This window comes from Argopecten irradians, chromosome 7, assembly GCF_041381155.1.
Source record: "Argopecten irradians isolate NY chromosome 7, Ai_NY, whole genome shotgun sequence".
Taxonomy (NCBI): domain Eukaryota; kingdom Metazoa; phylum Mollusca; class Bivalvia; order Pectinida; family Pectinidae; genus Argopecten; species Argopecten irradians.
In genome coordinates, this window is record NC_091140.1 from 7,025,633 (window position 1) to 7,050,569 (window position 24,937).

The following is a 24,937-nucleotide window of genomic DNA, read 5'->3' on the forward strand; positions in this document are numbered from 1 at the left end:
AGCACAGTTACAGTGACGTTCTGATCACAATACTGTAGCACAGTTACAGTGACGTTCTGATCACAACACTGTAGCACAGTTACAGTGACGTTCTGAACACAACACTGTAGCACAGTTACAGTGACGTTCTGAACACAACACTGTAGCACAGTTACAGTGACGTTCTGACATTCTGAACACAACACTATAGCACAGTTACAGTGACGTTCTGAACACAATACTGTAGCACAGTTACATTGACGTTCTGAACACAACACTGTAGCACAGTTACAGTGACGTTCTGAACACAACACTGTAGCACAGTTACAGTGACGTTCTGAACACAATACTGTAGCACAGTTACAGTGACGTTCTGAACACAATACTGTAGAACACAATACTGTAGCACAGTTACAGTGACGTTCTGAACACAATACTGTAGCACAGTTACAGTGACGTTCTGAACACAATATTGTAGCACAGTTACAGTGACGTTCTGAACACAACACTGTAGCACAGTTACAGTGACGTTCTGAACACAACACTGTAGCACAGTTACAGTGACGTTCTGAACACAACACTGTAGCACAGTTACAGTGACGTTCTGAACACAATACACTGTAGCACAGTTACAGTGACGTTCTGAACACAACACTGTAGCACAGTTACAGTGACGTTCTGAACACAATACTGTAGCACAGTTACAGTGACGTTCTGAACACATTACTGTAGCACAGTTACAGTGACGTTCTGAACACAACACTGTAGCACAGTTACAGTGACGTTCTGAACACAATACTGTAGCACAGTTACAGTGACGTTCTGAACACAATACTGTAGCACAGTTACAGTGACGTTCTGAACACAACACTGTAGCACAGTTACAGTGACGTTCTGAACACAACACTGTAGCACAGTTACAGTGACGTTCTGATCACAATATTGTAGCACAGTTACAGTGACGTTCTGAACACAATACTGTAGCACAGTTACAGTGACGTTCTGAACACAATACACTGTAGCACAGTTACAGTGACGTTCTGAACACAATACTGTAGCACAGTTACAGTGACGTTCTGAACACAATACTGTAGCACAGTTACAGTGACGTTCTGAACACAATACTGTAGCACAGTTACAGTGACGTTCTGAACACAATATTGTAGCACAGTTACAGTGACGTTCTGAACACAACACTGTAGCACAGTTACAGTGACGTTCTGAACACAATACTGTAGCACAGTTACAGTGACGTTCTGAACACACATACTGTAGCACAGTTACAGTGACGTTCTGAACACATACTGTAGCACAGTTACAGTGACGTTCTGAACACAACACTGTAGCACAGTTACAGTGACGTTCTGATCACAATACTGTACACAGTTACATGTACAGTGACGTTCTGAACACAATACTGTAGCACAGTTACAGTGACGTTCTGAACACAATACTGTAGCACAGTTACAGTGACGTTCTGAACACAGTACTGTAGCACAGTTACAGTGACGTTCTGAACACAACAATGTAGCACAGTTACAGTAACGTTCTGAACACAACACTGTAGCACAGTTACAGTGACGTTCTGAACACAAACTGTAGCACAGTTACAGTGACGTTCTGAACACAACACTGTAGCACAGTTACAGTGACGTTCTGATCACAATACTGTAGCACAGTTACAGTGACGTTCTGACACAACACTGTAGCACAGTTACAGTGACGTTCTGAACACAATACTGTAGCACAGTTACAGTGACGTTTCATCGTTAGTGACGTTTGACAACAAACTGTAGCACAGTTACAGTGACGTTCTGAACACAACACTGTAGCACAGTTACAGTGACGTTCTGAACACAACACTGTAGCACAGTTACAGTGACGTTCTGACACAACACTGTAGCACAGTTACAGTGACGTTCTGAACACAAACTGTAGCAAATTTACACTGACGTTCTGAACACAACACTGTAGCACAGTTACAGTGACGTTCTGAACACAGTACTATAGCACAGGTACAGTGACGTTCTGAACACAATACTGTAGCACAGTTACAGTGACGTTCTGAACACAATACTGTAGCACAGTTACAGTGACGTTCTGACACAATAACTGTAGCACAGTTACAGTGACGTTCTGAACACTACAACTGTAGCACAGTTACAGTGACGTTCTGAACACAATACTGTAGCACAGTTACAGTGACGTTCTGAACACAATACTGTAGCACAGTTACAGTGACGTTCTGAAACACATTACTGTAGCACAGTTACAGTGACGTTCTGAACACAACAATGTAGCACAGTTACAGTGACGTTCTGATCATAATACTGTAAGCACAGTTACAGTGACGTTCTGAACACAACACTGTAGCACAGTTACAGTGACGTTCTGAACACAATACTGTAGCACAGTTACAGTGACGTTCTGAACACAATACTGTAGCACAGTTACAGTGACGTTCTGAACACAATACTGTAGCACAGTTACAGTGACGTTCTGAACACAACACTGTAGCACAGTTACAGTGACGTTCTGAACACAATACTGTAGCACAGTTACAGTGACGTTCTGAACACAACACTGTAGCACAGTTACAGTGACGTTCTGATCACAATACTGTAGCACAGTTACAGTGACGTTCTGAACACAATACTGTAGCACAGTTACAGTGACGTTCTGAACACAACACTGTAGCACAGTTACAGTGACGTTCTGAACACAATACTGTAGCACAGTTACAGTGACGTTCTGAACACAACACTGTAGCACAGTTACAGTGACGTTCTGAACACAACACTGTAGCACAGTTACAGTGACGTTCTGAACACAATACTGTAGCACAGTTACAGTGACGTTCTGAACACAATACTGTAGCACAGTTACAGTGACGTTCTGAACACAACACTGTAGCACAGTTACAGTGACGTTCTGAACACAATACTGTAGCACAGTTACAGTGACGTTCTGATCACAACACTGTAGCACAGTTACAGTGACGTTCTGAACACAATACTGTAGCACAGTTACAGTGACGTTCTGAACACAACACTGTAGCACAGTTACAGTGACGTTCTGAACACAACACTGTAGCACAGTTACAGTGACGTTCTGAACACAATACTGTAGCACAGTTACAGTGACGTTCTGAACACAATACTGTAGCACAGTTACAGTGACGTTCTGAACACAACACTGTAGCACAGTTACAGTGACGTTCTGAACACAACACTGTAGCACAGTTACAGTGACGTTCTGAACACAATATTGTAGCACAGTTACAGTGACGTTCTGAACACAATACTGTAGCACAGTTACAGTGACGTTCTGAACACAACACTGTAGCACAGTTACAGTGACGTTCTGATCACAATATGTAGCACAGTTACAGTGACGTTCTGAACACAATACTGTAGCACAGTTACAGTGACGTTCTGAACACAACACTGTAGCACAGTTACAGTGACGTTCTGATCACAACACTGTAGCACAGTTACAGTGACGTTCTGAACACAACACTGTAGCACAGTTACAGTGACGTTCTGAACACAATACTGTAGCACAGTTACAGTGACGTTCTGAACACAACACTGTAGCACAGTTACAGTGACGTTCTGAACACAACACTGTAGCACAGTTACAGTGACGTTCTGATCACAACACTGTAGCACAGTTACAGTGACGTTCTGAACACAACACTGTAGCACAGTTACAGTGACGTTCTGAACACAACACTGTAGCACAGTTACAGTGACGTTCTGAACACAATACTGTAGCACAGTTACAGTGACGTTCTGAATCACAAACTGTAGCACAGTTACAGTGACGTTCTGACACACAGCACAGTTACAGTGACGTTCTGAACACAACACTGTAGCACAGTTACAGTGACGTTCTGAACACAACACTGTAGCACAGTTACAGTGACGTTCTGAACACAATACTGTAGCACAGTTACAGTGACGTTCTGAACACAATACTGTAGCACAGTTACAGTGACGTTCTGAACAATACTGTAGCACAGTTACAGTGACGTTCTGAACACACACTGTAGCACAGTTACAGTGACGTTCTGAACACAAACTGTAGCACAGTTACAGTGACGTTCTGAACACAATACTGTAGCACAGTTACAGTGACGTTCTGAACACAATACTGTAGCACAGTTACAGTGACGTTCTGAACACAAACTGTAGCACAGTTACAGTGACGTTCTGAACACAACATGTAGCACAGTTACAGTGACGTTCTGAACACAATACTGTAGCACAGTTACAGTGACGTTCTGAACACAACACTGTAGCACAGTTACAGTGACGTTCTGAACACAACACTGTAGCACAGTTACAGTGACGTTCTGAACACAACACTGTAGCACAGTTACAGTGACGTTCTGATCACAATATTGTAGCACAGTTACAGTGACGTTCTGAACACAATACTGTAGCACAGTTACAGTGACGTTCTGAACACAACACTGTAGCACAGTTACAGTGACGTTCTGAACACAATACTGTAGCACAGTTACAGTGACGTTCTGATCACAATATAGTAGCACAGTTACAGTGACGTTCTGAACACAATATTGTAGCACAGTTACAGTGACGTTCTGAACACAATTTACAGCACAGTTACAGTGACGTTCTGAACACAATACTGTAGCACAGTTACAGTGACGTTCTGAACACAATACTGTAGCACAGTTACAGTGACGTTCTGAACACAACACTGTAGCACAGTTACAGTGACGTTCTGAACACAACACTGTAGCACAGTTACAGTGACGTTCTGAACACAAACACTGTAGCACAGTTACAGTGACGTTCTGATCACAAACTGTAGCACAGTTACAGTGACGTTCTGATCACAATACTGTAGCACAGTTACAGTGACGTTCTGAACACAACACTGTAGCACAGTTACAGTGACGTTCTGATCACAAACTGTAGCACAGTTACAGTGACGTTCTGAACACAATACTGTAGCACAGTTACAGTGACGTTCTGAACACAATACTGTAGCACAGTTACAGTGACGTTCTGAACACAACACTGTAGCACAGTTACAGTGACGTTCTGAACACAATATTGTAGCACAGTTACAGTGACGTTCTGAACACAACACTGTAGCACAGTTACAGTGACGTTCTGAACACAACACTGTAGCACAGTTACAGTGACGTTCTGAACACAGTACTATAACACAGGTACAGTGACGTTCTGAACACAATACTGTAGAGACACATGACGTTCTGACCAAACTTAGCACATTACAGTGACGTTCTGAACACAATACTGTAGCACAGTTACTGTGACGTTCTGATCACAATACTGTAGCACAGTTACAGTGACGTTCTGAACACAAAACTGTAGCACAGTTACAGTGACGTTCAAATACTGTAGCACATTACAGCACAGTCACGTTCACGTAACACAGTTACTTGACGTTCTGAACACAATACTGTAGCACAGTTTCAGTGACGTTTTGAACGCAATACGTTGTAGCACAGTTACAGTGACGTTCTGAACACAACACTGTAGCACAGTTACACTGACGTTCTGAACACAACACTGTAGCACAGTTACATGACGTTCTGAACACAATACTTAGCACAGTTACAGTGACGTTCTGAACACAATACTGTAGCACAGTTACAGTGACGTTCTGACACAATACTTGTAGCACAGTTACAGTGACGTTCTGAACACAATACTGTAGCACAGTTACAGTGACGTTCTGAACACAACACTGTAGCACAGTTACAGTGACGTTCTGAACACAATATTGTAGCACAGTTACAGTGACGTTCTGATCACAACACTGTAGCACAGTTACAGTGACGTTCTGAACACAACACTGTAGCACAGTGACAGTGACGTTCTGATCACAACACTGTAGCACAGTTACAGTGACGTTCTGAACACAACACTGTAGCACAGTTACAGTGACGTTCTGATCACAACACTGTAGCACAGTTACAGTGACGTTCTGAACACAACACTGTAGCACAGTTACAGTGACGTTCTGATCACAACACTGTAGCACAGTTACAGTGACGTTCTGATCACAATATTGTAGCACAGTTACAGTGACGTTCTGAACACAACACTGTAGCACAGTTACAGTGACGTTCTGAACACAAACACTGTAGCACAGTTACAGTGACGTTCTGAACACAACACTGTAGCACAGTTACAGTGACGTTCTGATCACAAACTGTAGCACAGTTACAGTGACGTGATCAAATTGTTACAGTGACTACAACACTGTAGCACAGTTACAGTGACGTTCTGTCACAACACTGTAGCACATTACAGTGACGTTCTGATCACAATATTGTAGCACAGTTACAGTGACGTTCTGAACACAATACTGTAGCACAGTTACATTTACGTTCAGATCTCAGTTCGTAGCACAGTTACAATGACGTTCAGAACACAACACTGTAGCACAGTTTCAGTGACGTTCTGTTCATAATACTGTAGCACATTTACATGTACAGTCACGTTCTGAACACAATACTGTAGCACAGTAACAGTGACGTTCTGAACACAATACTGTAGCACTGTTACATTGACGTTCTGATCTCAGTACTGTAGCACAGTTAAAGTGACGTTCTGAACACAACACTGTAGCACAGTTACAGTGACGTTCTGAACACAATACTTTAGCACAGTTACAGTGACGTTCTGAACACAACACTGTAGCACAGTTACAGTGACGTTCTGAACACATCATTTTAACACAGTACAGTGACGTTCTGAACACAACACTGTAGCACAGTTACAGTGACGTTCTGAACACAAAATGTAACACTTTACAGTGACGTTCTGAACACAACACTGTAGCACAGTTACAGTGACGTTCTGAACACAAACTTCACAGTTACATGACGTTCTACACAACACTGTAGCACAGTTACAGTGACGTTCTGAACACAACATTGTAGCACAGTTACAGTGACGTTCTGAACACAACACTTTAGCACAGTTACAGTGACGTTCTGAACACAATATGTAGCACAGTTACAGTGACGTTCTGATCACACAACATGGTGTAGCACAGTTACAGTGACGTTCTGTTCATAATACTGTAGCACAGTTACATGTACAGTGACGTTCTGAACACAATACTGTATCACAGTTACATTGACGTTCTGATCTCAGTACTGTAGCACAGTTAAAGTGACGTTCTGAACACAATACTGTAGCACAGTTACAGTGACGTTCTGATCACAACACTGTAGCACAGTTACAGTGACGTTCTGAACACAACACTGTAGCACAGTTACAGTGATGTTCTGATCACAAAACTGTAGCACAGTTACAGGGACGTTCTGATCACAATATTGTAGCACAGTTACAATGACGTTCTGAACACAACACTGTGGCACAGTTACTGTGACGTTCACAACACAATACTGTAGCAGAGTTACAATGACGTTCTGAACACAACACTGTGGCACGGTTACATTGACGTTCTGAACAGTATACCACATGCTACATGTACGTTATCTAAGTTTTGCTATTCAAAGTATGAAGATTTCTGTTTTGTGCAAAACGTATGATTCAACCCACGATTTTCATAAATGTAGAGATGTACATTTGACCGTAATATATTGTTCCCACATACTTTTAATATTTTCATGTTCAGGGTATGTAATACTATTGAAATGTAGTCATTCTGTTGTTATATAGGTGACCGTAATATATTGTTCCCACATACTTTTAATATTTTCATGTTCAGGGTATGTAATACTATTGAAATGTAGTCATTCTGTTGTTATATAGGTGGACATATGGTAACAGTTGCTATGTACGAGTTGGATAAAGAGATTCTGAACTTCCGGTGTCTTGACTGTGTATCTGTGCACTGGACAGGTATGTCTTAGGATTTCTAATCATATTTCACACTAACCAGTATTAAGAGTAAAGACGATATCGTCCTTAGCCCATCCTCGATATTCAAGGGTTTACCATTGTTGATTCTTCTGATATACAACTTCTCATCCGTTATCCACAAAAAACCTTTTTGCTATGACATATTCTAAAGGTGGATATAACGACAGTGATAGAAACCACTGCATATCCTATAAAAGGAACTCTTTTGAAATCTATTTACATATGATGGCAAATACGTATGTATATATGTATGCGTCAATAGATTAATCGCTTTAAAAGATTTAAATCGTTTATTCATTTACATGTACTTGTATTTAGTGATACAGTAGGGTTATTAAAAATTTGAGATATGCTCATTTTTAATAAAAAAATGGTACCCTTCTGACAATAATATAATTCCTGAAAAGTATGATTCCTGGTATATTTTATGAACTTTTAAAAACAAATCTCTAGTTTCTTTTTATTATTAAAATATCGTCATCATTCTCTTATTGTTTTGTTCCAATTGTTACATTTCGTTATCTCTGGAATTCATCAATTGACATTACAGCGCGCCTTCTTAATATCTTATTGTAGATGGCAAAATACCAAAAGACAAGGTGCTAATCGTCATGCATAAGAAAATGATAGAAGACAAAGTGTTTTACGTCATCACTTCATGCTGTGTTGTCGGGATCGTTGGCGCCATCTGTTTTCTGTGTTTTAACCTCTGTAAACGTAAATCCAGGTAACTATTGGCATGGAAACAACTACGTATTTATCAGGACAAAAATACCATTATTGTACATATGTCATCTTCTCAAGATATCACAGTTGTAAAGGAAATCAATTGAAATGATAATTAGATAATTTAAAAAAGTCTGAAAACGATGAATAAGTATAATTAATTATAATTAATACAACTCATATAAGTAATTCCGTTAATTATATAAGTTGTTCAAGATTTATTGTTTTGAACTCTGAACAATGTTAAGATGCCTATCATTTCATTTGATATCAGTCTCGATAAATCGACGAGCACACGAACCTTATGAAATCATAAAGGTATTTTCCTCGGAAATAAACAAAAAACACATACATGTGTTGCAGCTTTGGCAGCCTATCCTTTCAGTACTATAAGAATCATTACATGTTATAGAAAGTCATAAAACAACATGGGAGTGCTTGATGAAATCAATCCATCTGAAATTTTGATATTCCGTCTAGCTATTACTTCTCAAACTATATTACGCCATGTCAAATAGTTAACATCAATGAGTTTCCAATGGGGTTCTAAAAGCTACATAACCGTTCATAACCACTGTAGTATTATCATTGCATCCAACCATCGGTATCCACTGAGAAATGTGATGATGTTACGTATGTCTCTTGAGCGTCAATAGTGAAGGTTCATGGTAACGGCAGCATCATCCGAATATTGAATGCAAGTAGAAGGATGTAAATATTGGACACGTCATTAGCAGATGCATGAAACCGATCTATTCCAATACAATTTACTTTCGGGAAGCATGCGATTTATTTCCTTTTTAAATAATATCGCTATCGGGAGTTATGCAAATCTTAAATTGTATCGTTTTTCGATACATTTAATTCATTCAAGTATTATTTGCCGTAACTGAGGGAGAAATATTATTTTTTTCATTATTAATATATTGAAAACGATAAGGTTTGAAGAACAAAGCTGTGAAAATAAATCGAAGGGCTTGAGATGCCTTAAAAACGTTAGTTACAACGCAGAAATTATGTATTGTAAAATTGTTGTTTTTGATGCATTATGTATGTTTAAAAGCAAACATACTCGAGAAATCACTTTACAATTACTAATAACACTGTGCAAATGTGAACTGAAATTGTAGACCACAATTTGGCTTCATGGTTTGACCGTAGGTACTGTAGATGTAAAAGTAATAATTTAAGCAGTACTGAACAATGTCGGAAAGTATTAACGTTCTATACTGTACCGTATTTCCAGATACATTAAGTTGTCCAGTCCTACACTGAACAATGTGGCGGTCGCAGGATGTATCCTTGTGTATGGTGGAGTTATGCTGCTTGGATTCGACGACAGGCGGATACGACACGACCAATACCCCGTCTTCTGTACCGTATGTTGTTTGTTTTGTGTGATATGTAATGAGGAATATGTTGTGTGTTTATAAAAAGTCTGACATACAAATACTTCTCTTAACATTATTGTATACATTTATATATACATTTCCTTTGCTACATAATATCAGGTCTGTTGACAGACTACCAGAAATGATCGGTAATCAGTTCTTTTCCTTTTGATCGGTAATCAGTGCAATTTTCACAATAAATAGCTGTTTTCTTTTTTCAGACTCGGGCATTTTTCTTCGCCGCAGGGTTTTCGTTGGCTTTTGGCTCTATGTTTACAAAGACCTATCGCGTTCATCAAATCTTTACGAGGGCGAATAGAGGTCTTATAAAAAATAAGGTACTCATTGTTAAATGATTGTTAAAATTTTAATGTATTGCTAGTGGTTTTTCAAATCACAATGTCGTATGAACCAGTCGGACAATCTAATGTCTTTTCTTTTTATGTTTATATTGACACACGATCTGATACATGCATCTTTGTATATAAGATCCTTCAGTTTTTGCAACAACAAGACAGTAAAGTAAAACAATAATGACAATGCACGTTCGAGATACAGTTTGGATTCCATACCTTGGTACTGCAACAATTGCTAGCTGTTATAGTTTAAATAAATCATGTGTTAATTTCCTTCTAAAACATTTTTTACTTTGCCGTGAATTTTTATAGCCGGTTACAATTTATTTTGTTCTTTGATATTTTTTGTATGGAGAGCGTTTCGTTTAATCAAACTTGTTTCGTAGTCCTCTGAATATCCTCTAAATTGTCAAGCGTCCAGATCAAACTGTTATGTTATATACGTTGAAATATGTCATGCAACCTTCAATACCCCTTACAAGAAAGAAATGAAGATATATATAGCAGATTCCTTGTTTTGTAATGATCACCAGTTAATTCCGCCATTGTTTTTAACAGAGTCATTTTCCCTGGCGATTATTACGACATATTTTTGTGAGCATAACGTTATATTTCTACACAAACATATGTCGCCATTTTTGTGCCTGAACTAATGACGAAACAATCAAAATGATGTCAATGCTGCATTATGATTGGTCAAAAGCGAGTAAAAATATAAAAATTGATATTTTCACTGGAGTAAAGTAACAGTCGAACCTTATATTTCACTGCGAAAAATGTAATAAATCATTACAATGTATTTGCAGCTGCTGAAGGATAAACAACTGTTATTCATTATCGGCGCCCTTCTTGTTATCGACTCCTGTATACTGATAGTATGGGTATTCGTCGACCCGATGCACAGACAGATAGCTAACTTAACGGTCGGGGTAAGCTATTTTTTAAATTTATTTTTTACTTCTTTGTCATGTTTAATAAACCAAAGCACTATTTATAGCTAAATAATTTCATCCTTATTCACGTTAATAATATCACTATCAAACTCATTCACAACATCCTACTCATATCATCATACCATTCATCGTCATCACCCACATCTTTATCATCATCATTCCATAATCACCAATATATTCATCACCATCACCATATTACCATCACCATATTACCATCATCATATTACCATCATCCATATTACCATCATCATCATATTACCATCAACATATTACCATCATCATATATCATCCTATCATTCATCGTCATCAACCACATCTTTATCATCATCATCTTTCCATTATCACCATTAACATCGCCATTCATCATCATTATTACCATCATCATCGTTATTATCATCTCATCATCATCGTACGTTATCGTCAGAGGTATGTCCTCCACCCGATATAAGCAATACCATAATATTTACGCAATGGTAATTATTTTATTATCTTTATTATTTGTTTGTTTAAACAGACAGAACCTAATTGATATCGAGACAGGTGGTCATGGTTCCTCACATTGGAAGTAAATATTTAATCGATCTAAAAGCGGCATTTTTCATATCCATATCCCAAGTACATAACAATGTAACAAATATATACAAAAGATAACTACACAGTGGGATCGTTGAATCTATTATCACATAATTTTGTTCATGTATGTGCTACTTTGATGATAATGAAACAATTGAAAATGTTCTTATAAAAAAAGTTAATGAATAATTGATATAATGATGTGTTATCCATCCCATTGCAGCCCTCTGATGACGACATAGATGTATGGTACATATCACAGATTTCTACCTGCCACTCCAGCCACATACAGAAATGGCTCGGTGCTTTCTATGCCTTTAAAGGTCTGCTGCTGGTGTTCGGGGTGTACATGGCCTGGGAGACACGGAACGTTAAGATCCCGGTACTGAATGACTCTCAGTATATTGGTCTAAATGTCTATAACGTTGTCCTGATGAGCAGTATAGTGGTGGTGCTATCTAATATCCTGTCGGACCAACCTACCATGGCTTACATCCTAGAATCTGCCTTCGTTTTACTGTCCACCACAGTGACACTGTGTTTACTCTTCGTACCTAAGGTGAGACACGTATGGTAAGGTACATATGGTAGCAAAGCCAAGGATAGACCAAATGGATGTTCAAGAAACTATATACACGTACTTCCAAATACTAGTTCTCCATAGGGAGAGTATATATAAACATTAAACAGATGGCAAAGAGGCCGAAAATTTGTGGAAGGGATATTTATACTGTTTAATGTATATATATATGTATGCCGACCACAAGCGGAAACTACATGTATAACAATATTGTGTTTTTTTAATAATATTGAGCATCCTTAGCAAATGATATGTTTTATTGTGTTACAACTATTGAGGTTTTGTAGTTATTTATCTGTTTAAAACAATGCCTGGAAAAAGATAAATGCTTCGAATGCATGACTTATGCTGTTTCCAATAATCAAATAAATTAAACATGGTCAGGCAAGTATGTCATGTGATTCATTATACTTCAAATCAATGCTGGCAGACAAACGTATTTCTGATTGTCGTTTTGTATAGATTTACGCCATTTTGACGTGTAAGGGTGACCCGGTAGTAGTATCGTCTGGGATCGTGGTAGAAGACAAGACACGGCGGTTCATGGTGGACGAGAAACGAGATCTGTACTACAGAGCGGAGGTACAGAACCGCGTGTATAAACGGGAAATTGTAGAGGTACGTAAACCTTAGTACATATGTAAAATTGTAGAGGTACGTAAAACCTTAGCACATATGTAAAATTGTAGAGGTACGTAAACCTTAGAACATGTTAGGAACACGTAATTTCTTTGGCCTATTGTTTTTGTGACTAGAAATAAAAGTGTTTGGAGTAAATACATTGTTACAGAGTCAGTGTAAGATATTTAGCTATGTCAAATTTATAGTTAAATTCCACAGCTAATATATAACACATATATGTAGATTTGGTTATGCGTCTAGACATGATAAAGCACTGAATACAACAATAATAACACTATGAAGACGCATATATCGTTTTAGTATTCAAATAGGTTTGGAAGTAAGAATGATACAACATTGAAAAATAGTTTTATTGCCCATAAGTTTTATTATATATACCAATATACGAGAAAGACGTTATTTATACCAGTATTTATCAAGTTTGTACATTTTGCTAGGCTAGACTATTTCCTCGTTTTAATATATTCTACGGTCTTGATTTTGTATATTGGATTTTTTTCTTTTGAATATAAAAATAACCCATTTATCAGGAGAAACCTCTAAGCACTTTGATTTTACAGTTAGACCAGGAGATCTGCAGACTTGAGCGCCTGTTAGAACTGCCACTGCAGCCATTCCCTAAACTGACGGACGAGATTCTTCACTTATTACCAGAATCACGTGTAGACCCCTCACCTGCCATTAGACGCCGTAGGTTACAGGAACTGGAAAGGTACATCGAAGGTTTCTTTACTTTTAGAAATATAATCTTCATGATTAAAATACAGTTAGACTAAAATTCATCCAAGCTCAAATAATAGTTGTTCGTGTGCAGCCGCTTGCCTTTACAGAAGATACGATATAATTATTTATATCCTATTAATTATAATTATAAGTTGAAGAAACATTGAAGACTTTGTCAACTTCTTGACAGACCGCAATTTGAGCCCGGTATCTCCAAATACTAGCCCAATACTGCACCTGGTCACCGTCCAATCCAATCCCGCTACATTATATATATATTGTTGAAAACATATAAGAGTATTTTAGTTTAACCTATGTAGACATTTAAGATAAGAAATTCAGAATAAAATTCAAAATTCGAAAAAGTTTGAAATACAACGGTTTAAATAAGATGGTCGCATTACACATTGCAAGATTTGAAAGCTAATTTGGTACTCTATCATATTGCGTATTTTATATTGACAGGTGTAACTCTATATCTGACGGGGGAGAGGTTTGTTTTGGGCTGTCCTCTGAGACATCAGGCGATGAATTTGTATTTCCAGTACCCAATTCACTTCACCCTAATTCTAAACCAGTGCGAAGGATGAGTATACGAGAGGCTGCATCAGCTACAGCTAAGAAACTTTCAGAGTTACGGCGGAGTCTGAGCTTTAGAGCACCTTCAAGGAAAGGTGCGTTTTCGAGTAGTGAAATGTCGAGAGATGCACATGCATCAAAAAGTGAATTTTCCCTGAGACAGTACTTTCAGGACTTGGACGTTGATGATGTCGACAATATCTGCAATACTAGCAATCCCACGATGAAACGAAAGTGGAATACAGACTCTACAATTTGTGAGCGATCTCACGAGTGCCAAAATCCTAGAAAAACTAGTAGAATGGACGTGTCTAGGCAAGGAAGCAAAAGGAGTCGGCGGAAATGCAATGTGTTTGACCTTCAAGTTAAAATCACGCCTTGTTCTGACGAAGAAAGCTCCGTAGAAAATACGGCTTTTAGTGACAATGGCAAAGATAACAACACGAAGGTGCGAAGATCCATATATCGTGGTGATTTCATGAGACCTTGTAAATCCACTGGTGATATGAATCACCTACCCCTGTGTAGGGTGACGGACGTGGATACCAACAGAGAGGGTAAAACAGTGTCCAGACTTCAAAATATCGAACATTTGATAGCGCGTGAGAGACGGCGACGTATCATAAAATTACAAAGTGACCTTCTTAAAATACAGCACGAGCTGAAGGCTCTTAGTGACCTAGAGTATGAGGTTTCGGACGTATGACACACGTGCTTGTTAGATAATCGTCATAATAAATACATTTGTTACGAACATTCTTCCAAAATTTATTTCATTTCATTTAAACATGTTAATGTAACAATTGAAATAAAGATGCTGGACATAAACAGAACTAGCTATACATTTATAATTTGGCATAAAATGGCAGTTAATCCTGCGATTCAAACATATCTGCGTCCGTCTCCCTTAAACATAGTGTAAGGTGATTAAGTCACGTCAAAGTGCACACATGGCTCAGTTGTTGACAATGTAATGTTCGTTAATGTAATGAGGTTTACACAAAACAACCAGATGTTGAACGTGTGTCTGACTAATACACTCTCTAGTGATCACCTGATTGATAACTATCGCTTGCCGTTTCGGCATTAAATGACCATGATTTTTGTAGTAAAGAGAAAGCAGAAAACCCCATTCGTGGTATATTGTTGTGCTATCTATAATCGTCTACAGCAATCTCCTTTGTTAAGTAAGCACGACGTTTGTCTGATATATAACGTCCGTCAATCTGTTAGACAATAACCGCATTACCACCAATGTGTTGGGACGCCGAAACAAAAACTCGATTTGACATCTATGGAGCCATGTTAAGCTGCTCCGGAGGGATTCCAGCACTGGAGCACCATTGACAAACCTCGCGAAGGGCCAGCCTATCAAAAATGCAATTAATGGAGAAAATCGAGTTGAAGACATTCATTCGTCGGATGACCTAACGTTTATTATTGCCAGGAAATATGGAGCTATATAACTGAGGACGTTTGAAGGGAGAGTTGTAAACTTAACATTTCGCCCAATACGTCTACTACACTGTCAGTTTCTGACAGGTCGTAAATTGGCCTGGGAAGAACTGTTCGCGGGATACGAACCCAAATCACTGGGAGAAAACAACATCCTTTATCGTCAGATTATATGGGATAAACCGCCGGGGCAACGAGAAAGGACAATCGATATAATAGTGTTCGGGGAGGGATACGAAAAATAGCAATGTGCAATTTCCATCAAGAACATTATATATTAGATATAATGATGTAAAAAACCATCAAAGAATACCTTTTCAAATACTTAATTACTTTGTCCATATTGGTCTATTGATATCAGTGTTCGATTTAAATATCCTTTGAATACATTGTACAAACTTTTTAAGAACGTCTCTGCTGGTCCGTCACCATTGTTGTATAACTAACTTACTCTATTATAGATTTGTATTGTTTTAAGCAAGAGTGCATTACATTGAAAAGGGAACAGAAGCATACTGAATATTTTTGTGTATAATTTGTGTCAGACTAAAGCAATATCTTTTGATCTTGACAAAGCCAGGATCCCGCCATCCCCAATCAGCCCCATTATACATGTTAATGAAACAAGCATATGTTACCCTTACTGTTTGAACACCAAAGTACCCCATTTTAACAAATGTTCGACAGACTTGAAAGACACTGTAAAATAAATACAGTTGTAGGTGATAATGTAAAGTATTAGGTAGAAATAAACTCGGTGATCTAAAATTGTCGTCGTAATGTTTGTAGTTTGGTTTACGATACAATGGATTTTATGTGTATATAAAGATACCTTGTGACAATACTTGTGCTTCGCGACTAACTGAATGAAATGGACTAATTGTATTGCGGTTACCCTATTCTACATTATTGTTTATGATCACGTACAAAGTAATAAGTGACATCGAAACAAATACAATGTACAGTCGTTTAGTTCTTGACAGATCTGCAGGGCATGTGCATATTTGTTTTATCTTTGTCATACATCGAATGTTTTATAATATCTAATAGCGCAACGTGTATCACAGTTTTTAAATGGAACCTGGCAGATTTGACACAGAAGAGCAAGTGTATTTTCATTCAGATCTGCACGTGTTGCTAAAATTCTAATACGAAGTCCGTCATTTTACAACGGCTTGATAACCGGTGTTTGTTACTAACGGTTCATCAAATATATAAAAATATTATAAATATTAAAAATTATTATATTAAAATTAAAATTTTGATTAATGTCTGGAGTTCCACGGGTAGTAAAAACAAGAAACTACGCGAAATGCGTAGAATGTAATACAAACCTATATAAATGATGCAACGTTCAAATTCGCAAAAGAATGAACTTTGTAAGCAGTCAACCTGAGTCGAACCAACGATCCGGAGTTGATCCACCACCCTGTCAACTGGGTTAAAGGGAAGTGGCCTCCTAGTGCGAAGCTATAGGAGTTTCAGAAAAGATGGCGTGCCGTCACAGAAAGTTTACATCCGGGTCCTCAAAGGTACAAACACAGTATGGCGACTAATAAAAACAATAATAGATACGCACATCCCTGCTACACAATCGATATTTTAACAAAAGTATACACTTTCATACCTACAAATTCTATTTTAAAATGGTTTCTTATTGTTTCAGAGGTTAAAGACATTTTTTTTAATATTTACAATTGTTTATTGCTAAATACATCTGTGTAGATTTAGTGTTGATCAGGAAGCCAGCTTGCGACGCGGTGCCGGGCCTTCACATGTACCCGTTTTTGTTCACACGTAGAAATCTATATTGTGAAAAAGTTTAATATGAATACATAATTGATTGTGTCATGTTTCTGTTTAGATGAAAAAGCTGTTCACAACACTATTTAATCTAACGAAATGTGAACCACCTGGCCAGACCATGGCCTCTCGTGCATGGCTGCGCTTGGGGTGATCTGCGGAAGCAAATTTTAATTTGGTCGTAATCATACATCGGAAGTGTTTTACAAAGTAAGACTTAGAAAACAGTAATCGCCTATTAAAATGTCAGTATGATAATTTTGGGGAACTTTGAATTTAGTTTGACGGAGTTGTACCTTTGAGCGCCCGGATGTACTTTTGTGTGACGTCATTGCCATCTTTTCTGAAATCTCCTATTGGGCGATCATATCACATATGTTCATTACTTACATCTAAACCCTGCTACATATTATTGATATGAAACACTAACTAGAAACTGGCTAATTTTCATATCAGTTCAAAGTTACTTTCTGTAACTGGTCTTATTTTCGGAACTATAAAACTATATCCCCTACATAATGTGAGGATATCGTATTTCTTAATTTCGTTTTTGTTTGATGTACTTTGGAGATATTCTTTCAAACTGTACGCTGATTTGTGTACAAAACGGCCCATTTTTTTACTTAATTGGTATATTTCATGCTTAGTCCTACACTATCCAATTGAATAATGTAACAGGCAGGCATAAAGAGTAATTTTCCCTTACAAATAAACAACAGACGATAGTAACATTAACATCGCTTTAATAGCATGAAGGACATATTAAGTGGCTGGACGGAATAGGACAATCACAAATTATAATTTTCAGAAGCAATGATTAAGTGAAAATAACAATGCTTGATAACAATACTTCCTTAGTTTGGCTATTGTTATATGAGTGAAAGCAAGCACGCTTTATTAAAACATAAGTTAGTAAGACAGCATCAGGCGACCCATGCATAGAAAGAAATGAACAAAATCTTAAAACTGATGTATGATGTTATGCTGAAAAACAGTGTTCTCGTAGAAGCTGCTTTAATTCATTCTTTTATAGACGTGCTTATTGGTTGCTAAAGTGATATATAAGGTATATGGTTGTCAATATGACAGTTAATATCGTGTCGAGTCATCCATCAATACAAGGCCAATATAAGCACCAAATGCGGTTGTATATGCCACGATAATAAAGTACTAAGTACAATTATCAATACAACTTCCATTCATAATGAATCGCGAGAGTACTGAATTGTAAATCTGATTAATTTCAATTTTTTTGTAGAATCACTTAATCAAGCTGCATACTTTTTGTTTACATAGTTGTAGCTCCCTTATTGATAAATGCACCAATTGAACAAACACTTGTGTAAATGTTATCTACTTTGTTTTAACTTGAACTCATAAACAAATCAATAGAGATTGAAAGTTTAGTTAACAATGAAAGTGAATGACCCTGTTTAGGAATTAGATGATCTCTTTATACATCTCATTACTATTGCGTAGATTACATTGAATATATAAGAGATTCGAGTATTTATTTTATTACATTAGTGATGATCACATTGAATCGCATGTGCATAGATAAATGTCATTTAAGTAGTGCAATACACAAATATAAACATCAAAGATAATCTCATTAAAATTTGATGAAGGTTTTCATGAAGTTTATGTAATTAACGCACGGGGAATCACTCTACAGGCGACCAGTAATTGTCAAATTTCGTTTGTGAATGTGTGTTCGTGTTTTGATGAACGTCAATACTGAACGCGGATGTCAATTTGTTAAACAAAACCACACCTGTATACTGGTGTTGTATTTTCAGTGAGAATCGCACATTTATGGACCTGGAGTAAATATGATTTTATGAAGTGGAAGTTACTTGTCTAATTGTCGCCAATTCCATTGGTCGCTAATTTGGTCGTGTTATTCCAGTTGACGCCTGGTCTGGACGACGCCCTTACTAAGAATGGCGCCCTGTTTTGAGATATGAAGTGTTGGCCATACTACGAAGTCCACCACTGTACCCGTGTTGGTATAATGTTTGTGTTTGTTGACATCGAACGGGTCACCCGATTCTACATCGTTAGCCATAAACACAGGCGGATTTTGAACGTTCATTAGCCAACTCAAAGTCACACATTTGGTAATGTAGGGCTCACACGCATCAACTTGTTGTTTTGTCCATTTCGGGTCTGTATCACCACCCAGGAACAGCTACAAATTCAGAATGAATCGATTAATAATTTACGCATTTTCTATAGCTTTCTGTTTGATAAGTGCAAAACACAAAGGCTTGATTGAGTGAAAAAGCATGATACTAGTAGGATAAGTGTACACATCAAATAATGATTGCATCTATGAAGCTTTAGAATACTAATTACACTAAGTAAATACTATAGAAAAAATACTAACAGTACAGGTAAAAGATATTGTTAGGCTATAAAACAAACTATGTGTATATTTTCTAAATGGAATGTGCAACCATCCTTCTGGTTTTAAGCTCGACAAATGAAATTAGGTAACCATGTTGCATGATAAAGGGCCTTGATAAAGTGTTTTATTTTTAGCAACTGTAAAGAGATTTCAATGGTGTAGATAAATTTTACTCTACCTGTACAACTGAATCGGCCGCTTGGGGTGCACACCACTTCCGGATATCTCGGATTTGTTTCCGGTCTTCCGCTGACAAAAGCTGTATCTTTTCATCCAGTCTCTGTGTAAATGGAGCAGATAAAGTAAAGAAAAATATTGCAGTTGACACGATCAATTACGAATTTCAACATCTATCGAAATTCAAATCTAACAAATTACATGTCAAAGTATTCCCAGGTGGATATATACATTTAGAGACTTCCTTGATGTCGTTAATGATAACTGTTGGCAAACTTACAGCTTGAGACGTCTCCGATTGGTGCAACATAAACAGAACCTTATGGACATCCTTCATCTGGCAATGTGCGGTACTATCACAGAAGGTATAGCTCCCCTGTAAGTAAACAAATACGTAGTAATTGGTCAGAGGATAGAGACAAAAATGGTATTACTGCTTGAAAGATATTTGAGAACAAATCTATATTGTTTGCTTTCTGATGATTTTTTTTAAATTTACCCCCTCCTCATTGTCGTATGCTAATCACGAAAGAATATTTCTCAAAACGTCTTATTCATAGCAAATTATATCGAAACATGTTGTTTGTGCACGTTCTGTGCGTAGAATTCAACTAAAAAAGTATGAGTGTGAAGTCTAGTTACCAAGACAACAGAAAGAAGTTGCTGAATCGCTTCGGTTTCGTCTAGGGAGAATTGGTTCATCAGGGTCTCGTAGGCGTTTGTCCATTCATCATCGTATAGTTGTGCAAACATTTCCGCTAGTTTTGTTGGTCTGTACGGGTCACTGATGTCAAGGACGGCGGGATTACCGTCCGTTAATCTGGTTCCAGCCATAACGCTCAACCTGATAATAAGCATATCCTTTCAAATATTATATGTTACCTTTCTTTCTTTACTTTCTTGTGATCCGAATAAATTTTAAATGATATATTAGAATATTTTGACATACCGTCGGAATAACTTTGTTGTCCTGTATTACATTTTGATAAGTTTTTATTGCATTTTAAAGTTATATGTGCCTTAACTGGACGATTTCGTACATGCTATGTTTGTTCTTCAGTTATCAATTGAAAACCATCAAATAAAACTGATGCATTAAACTTTGGAAATCTCTCAAATAGACAGACAAAAATTGTATGTATGGTGCCTGATAAACATTTGTTACCACACAGAATGTATGCGCTATTAAATTCTTTGTTTTATGTGCCTTATGTATATTTAGATGGAAACGTACCAGAAATCACTTTACAGTTACAAAATGTACTTCAAATAAGGTAAAAATGTAAAAACTATCGATATCACTTTCCTGTGCATTCACATTTTTTATATCTTTACATGACATATTAAGGTATAATTAAAGTACACCGGCGGAATACTATACAATAGAAATTTTAAGAAGAAAATATGATATATATTCTAGCTCCATGAACTATTTTTCATTGTTCTTTCGAAAGCATTTATAATAGGATATATCAGCTGTTCACGTGTTGCGAAGAAGTAATTAGTGGATACCTTGTCAAAAGGTTGTATTTTTCTTTCATTGCCTCATTAAGGTTTTTCTCAGCAGTATCCAGTCGTCTTTGGACGTCATCGATCTTGTTCCTCAGATAGACTTTCTCCTCGTCCGCCACGGATAATGTGGACTTATATCGGTCGTTAACCTCCAGCTGTAGACGGGATATCTCCGTCTTGTCTCGATCGGACTCGTCCCGTAATCTTAATTTGACATTAGAAATCACATTAGTGACTTTATAGACGATATCATATTAAATTGTCAATGTTGATTCACCAGCTTTCGTACCATTATTAGTCATCTATCGATATAAGCTTGTGTAATCATCGAACTAGACACTGACATTGATTTTATTTTAGTGATCAACATTATTATTGGATAATTATGTGTAAAATTGTATCATAAAAGTCGTAGGCTTTCTAGGTCAATCCTAGAGTTTATGAACAAATATTAAAAAAAAAGAACTTTTAATACAAATATATATTGCGCACTAGCTGTATTCGTCACGAAGATTATGTTTTTTCCCAAAAGAAACAAACCATGTCATACTTTGTCGACTGACACATTATGTGTTATCTTTTGACCCCTAACTGCATTACCTTTTGACCTCTGACTGCTGATCGTTCAGCTCCTGTTCTCGCACTGTAAGCTGCATATTTAATTTCATCATCTGGTCCTTAGCATCGGATTGGGATGACGAGGCGTGTTTCTCTAAATCAGTTAGGGCACTGTTGGATCACACACAAAGTATTATCTAATACCAAAATAACAATTATACTTAATAATACTAAACATTAGTCAATAAAACGCTACATTAGGAATGCATATGGCAAAACAAAATACCAGGGAACCGCATACAAATCGAACAAAAGGATAATGAATTGATGGTATTACTGTCGTAATTTATACATCTGTAATATAATCACATATACGTCTAGCAAGCAAGACAGATTTAATGAAACATAATTGTAGGAAAAATAGGAGTGCCTGTTGGGAAAATCGAATTAAATCATAAGAAGCAAAATGTTTAAAATAAGGCTAAGTTATACGTGTATGTGTTGTAATTAATGTAAACGCAAAGGTGACGAAAGCAAAGTATACAGAAAACAAGTAATAACGCAAATAATTAGTTCGGTGTAGGCTATAAGGGTAGGTTGTAAGTTACAAGAAAGTGGCTTTGAAATGTTGATGTACTATTTACGGAAATAATATCATTACACCCATTAAGTATTAAGCATGTGTGCTGTATATTTACCAGAAAATTGCATCAACTAGAACGAAAGCTTGATATTGTGAGAGAGTAACACGTAAAACGATATTATGCACAAGTCAGAATGATTCAACATGGTAATATATTATAAGCTAGGATTAGTGACTTGACGTATATTAGTAGTTGATGTGTTAAATTCATAATACTGAGTATCAAATACCAAAATATGCTGGGGTTTTTTCAGATTTGATCGACATTTTTGACCACAAAAGTCTAAAGGAGACAAAAACGTATAATGGTGTATCTAAGTTATGGATTTAATATAATTGCATAGGATTTAAAATAATTAATTCTACACAATTTGTCTTATTGTCAACAAAGAACGGCACGATTTCCTAGGAAGATGAACAAAAAATGCTTTGAATGTTTTTAAAACAACATATCAACATTCCAACCACGTGCAAAATATCCCTTAGATAAAGTATATTGCAATATCCCCAAGCATTACATTTCCCGTTCCACTCACATTTGAAGTGCCGCCTTTATGCTACGTATAACGGTGAATCGCTCGTGAACGGCCACTAGTTGTTTCGTGGCATCTTGGAATTTACTATCTGTGGAGTCCGTATCGGTATGGCCCTGTGATTCCACGGACTCTACAGTGTAGTCCGTGAACAAATACAACTTGTGCACCTCCGCCATTAGTTTATTGGAATCTCTGCGTAAATCCTCTACACCCCTGGGTTAACGTGTAAGTAAAATAGTGGGTTCACACAGGTTAATCATATTAGTTCTATTAGGGGATACTGAATCTCAAATAGGACATAAATACGCAAGTAGGTTAATCATTTTTTTAACATTGAATTACATTCAGTTGGCATTTGTTAACTGGATAATATGAAATTCAACATGAAGCGCGCTTCATTATTGCCAACTGAATACAGATTAATGCTTATAATTACAGTTGATAACATTTTCTAGAAATAAAATCTAGGGAGATTCTGCGTCTACTATACTTAATAGACAACAAATTATCAACAAGGACGGAAAAAACCATTTCAATATCATATTCTCTGATTGCTGACAATTGTCCACAAATGCGGATCGCTTTGAAAATGGTGAGGTTTATTTATAATAATCTATGCTTCTCCACATATATGTGCACTCACGTATAAACCTTCACCATTTCATTGTTACTACATAAAGGGTGTCATTAAAGTCACAACATAAACAAATAACCCGCACAAAACGTGAAGCCATACCACAAACAAGTAAGTATCTAAGTTCATTATTTGTACAAAAGCAAAGCATTGTAAGCATCGTGGTATTATTAAAACAAATGACGGATATAATCACGACAATTGAAGCAAAAGACAATTGATTATAAGGACGTATGAGTTGATTTTTTTTTGAAATGCATTACAATGTAATAGCAATACAGCTAAAGAAACAAAGCTGGTGTAACTGTTATAAATATACTAGATCATTGCTATCTAGTGTATCATTAAATATTGACTTCATCAATATGTTAAAGGTAAAAGCATACAAAGGTGCACTGTATAAACATGACGTAGATTGTGTTAACCTACCTCAGTCTTTCTGATTCCTGGTCCTTGAGTTTCCGTAGCGCTATGCGACATTCTGTTAGATTAGATTTAACTTTCACACCGGCATTGCCATTTTCCTTCACGGGGACCTGGAGATGGCGACACAGTTCCTCGGTTTCCATGACTACATCAGTTAGAACTTTGTCAGTGTGTTGGACCTCTTTGAGATGTCTGGTGTAAACAGAAAATAATCGAATATAGAACTTTGGTAATAGGAAAACTGTAAAACATTCGAGTGACACATACCTTATAAATATCACTGATTTTACGTAAAGAAATATCAAACACATGCACCACTAATGTATGCTATTGTGTTTTAGGTAAAGGTGCAGATTGGAATTAAAACTGTTATAAAAGAA

The 24,937-nt window shown here is 37.1% G+C and overlaps 2 protein-coding genes across 6 annotated transcripts in view; one reads left to right on the forward strand and one right to left on the reverse strand.

Annotated features, from left to right (window-relative positions):
- Nucleotides 1-16,837, forward strand: part of LOC138327419 (gamma-aminobutyric acid type B receptor subunit 2-like) — a 48,439-nt gene extending 31,602 nt beyond the window's left edge. The window contains exons 9-17 of the mRNA XM_069273489.1: nucleotides 7,770-7,859; nucleotides 8,457-8,607; nucleotides 9,853-9,985; nucleotides 10,219-10,335; nucleotides 11,160-11,282; nucleotides 12,103-12,438; nucleotides 12,922-13,077; nucleotides 13,662-13,813; nucleotides 14,290-16,837. Coding sequence (XP_069129590.1) covers nucleotides 7,770-7,859; nucleotides 8,457-8,607; nucleotides 9,853-9,985; nucleotides 10,219-10,335; nucleotides 11,160-11,282; nucleotides 12,103-12,438; nucleotides 12,922-13,077; nucleotides 13,662-13,813; nucleotides 14,290-15,109 — 2,078 coding nt within the window. The 3' untranslated portion in view covers nucleotides 15,110-16,837. The remainder of the gene's footprint in view (nucleotides 1-7,769; nucleotides 7,860-8,456; nucleotides 8,608-9,852; nucleotides 9,986-10,218; nucleotides 10,336-11,159; nucleotides 11,283-12,102; nucleotides 12,439-12,921; nucleotides 13,078-13,661; nucleotides 13,814-14,289) is intronic.
- A 1,550-nt stretch (nucleotides 16,838-18,387) lies between these two features.
- LOC138327420 (uncharacterized) overlaps nucleotides 18,388-24,937 on the reverse strand; it is a 34,850-nt gene continuing 28,300 nt past the window's right edge. For 4 of the 5 annotated variants that reach the window (XM_069273490.1, XM_069273494.1, XM_069273493.1 and 1 more), the window contains 8 exons: nucleotides 24,561-24,749; nucleotides 23,498-23,710; nucleotides 22,361-22,489; nucleotides 21,761-21,964; nucleotides 20,891-21,092; nucleotides 20,529-20,624; nucleotides 20,250-20,351; nucleotides 18,388-19,852 (listed from right to left, as the gene is read on the reverse strand). In XM_069273490.1, the coding sequence (XP_069129591.1) occupies nucleotides 19,562-19,852; nucleotides 20,250-20,351; nucleotides 20,529-20,624; nucleotides 20,891-21,092; nucleotides 21,761-21,964; nucleotides 22,361-22,489; nucleotides 23,498-23,710; nucleotides 24,561-24,749 (1,426 nt within the window). In that variant the 3' untranslated portion in view covers nucleotides 18,388-19,561. The remainder of the gene's footprint in view (nucleotides 19,853-20,249; nucleotides 20,352-20,528; nucleotides 20,625-20,890; nucleotides 21,093-21,760; nucleotides 21,965-22,360; nucleotides 22,490-23,497; nucleotides 23,711-24,560; nucleotides 24,750-24,937) is intronic. The other variant, XM_069273495.1, reaches the window with a different exon arrangement.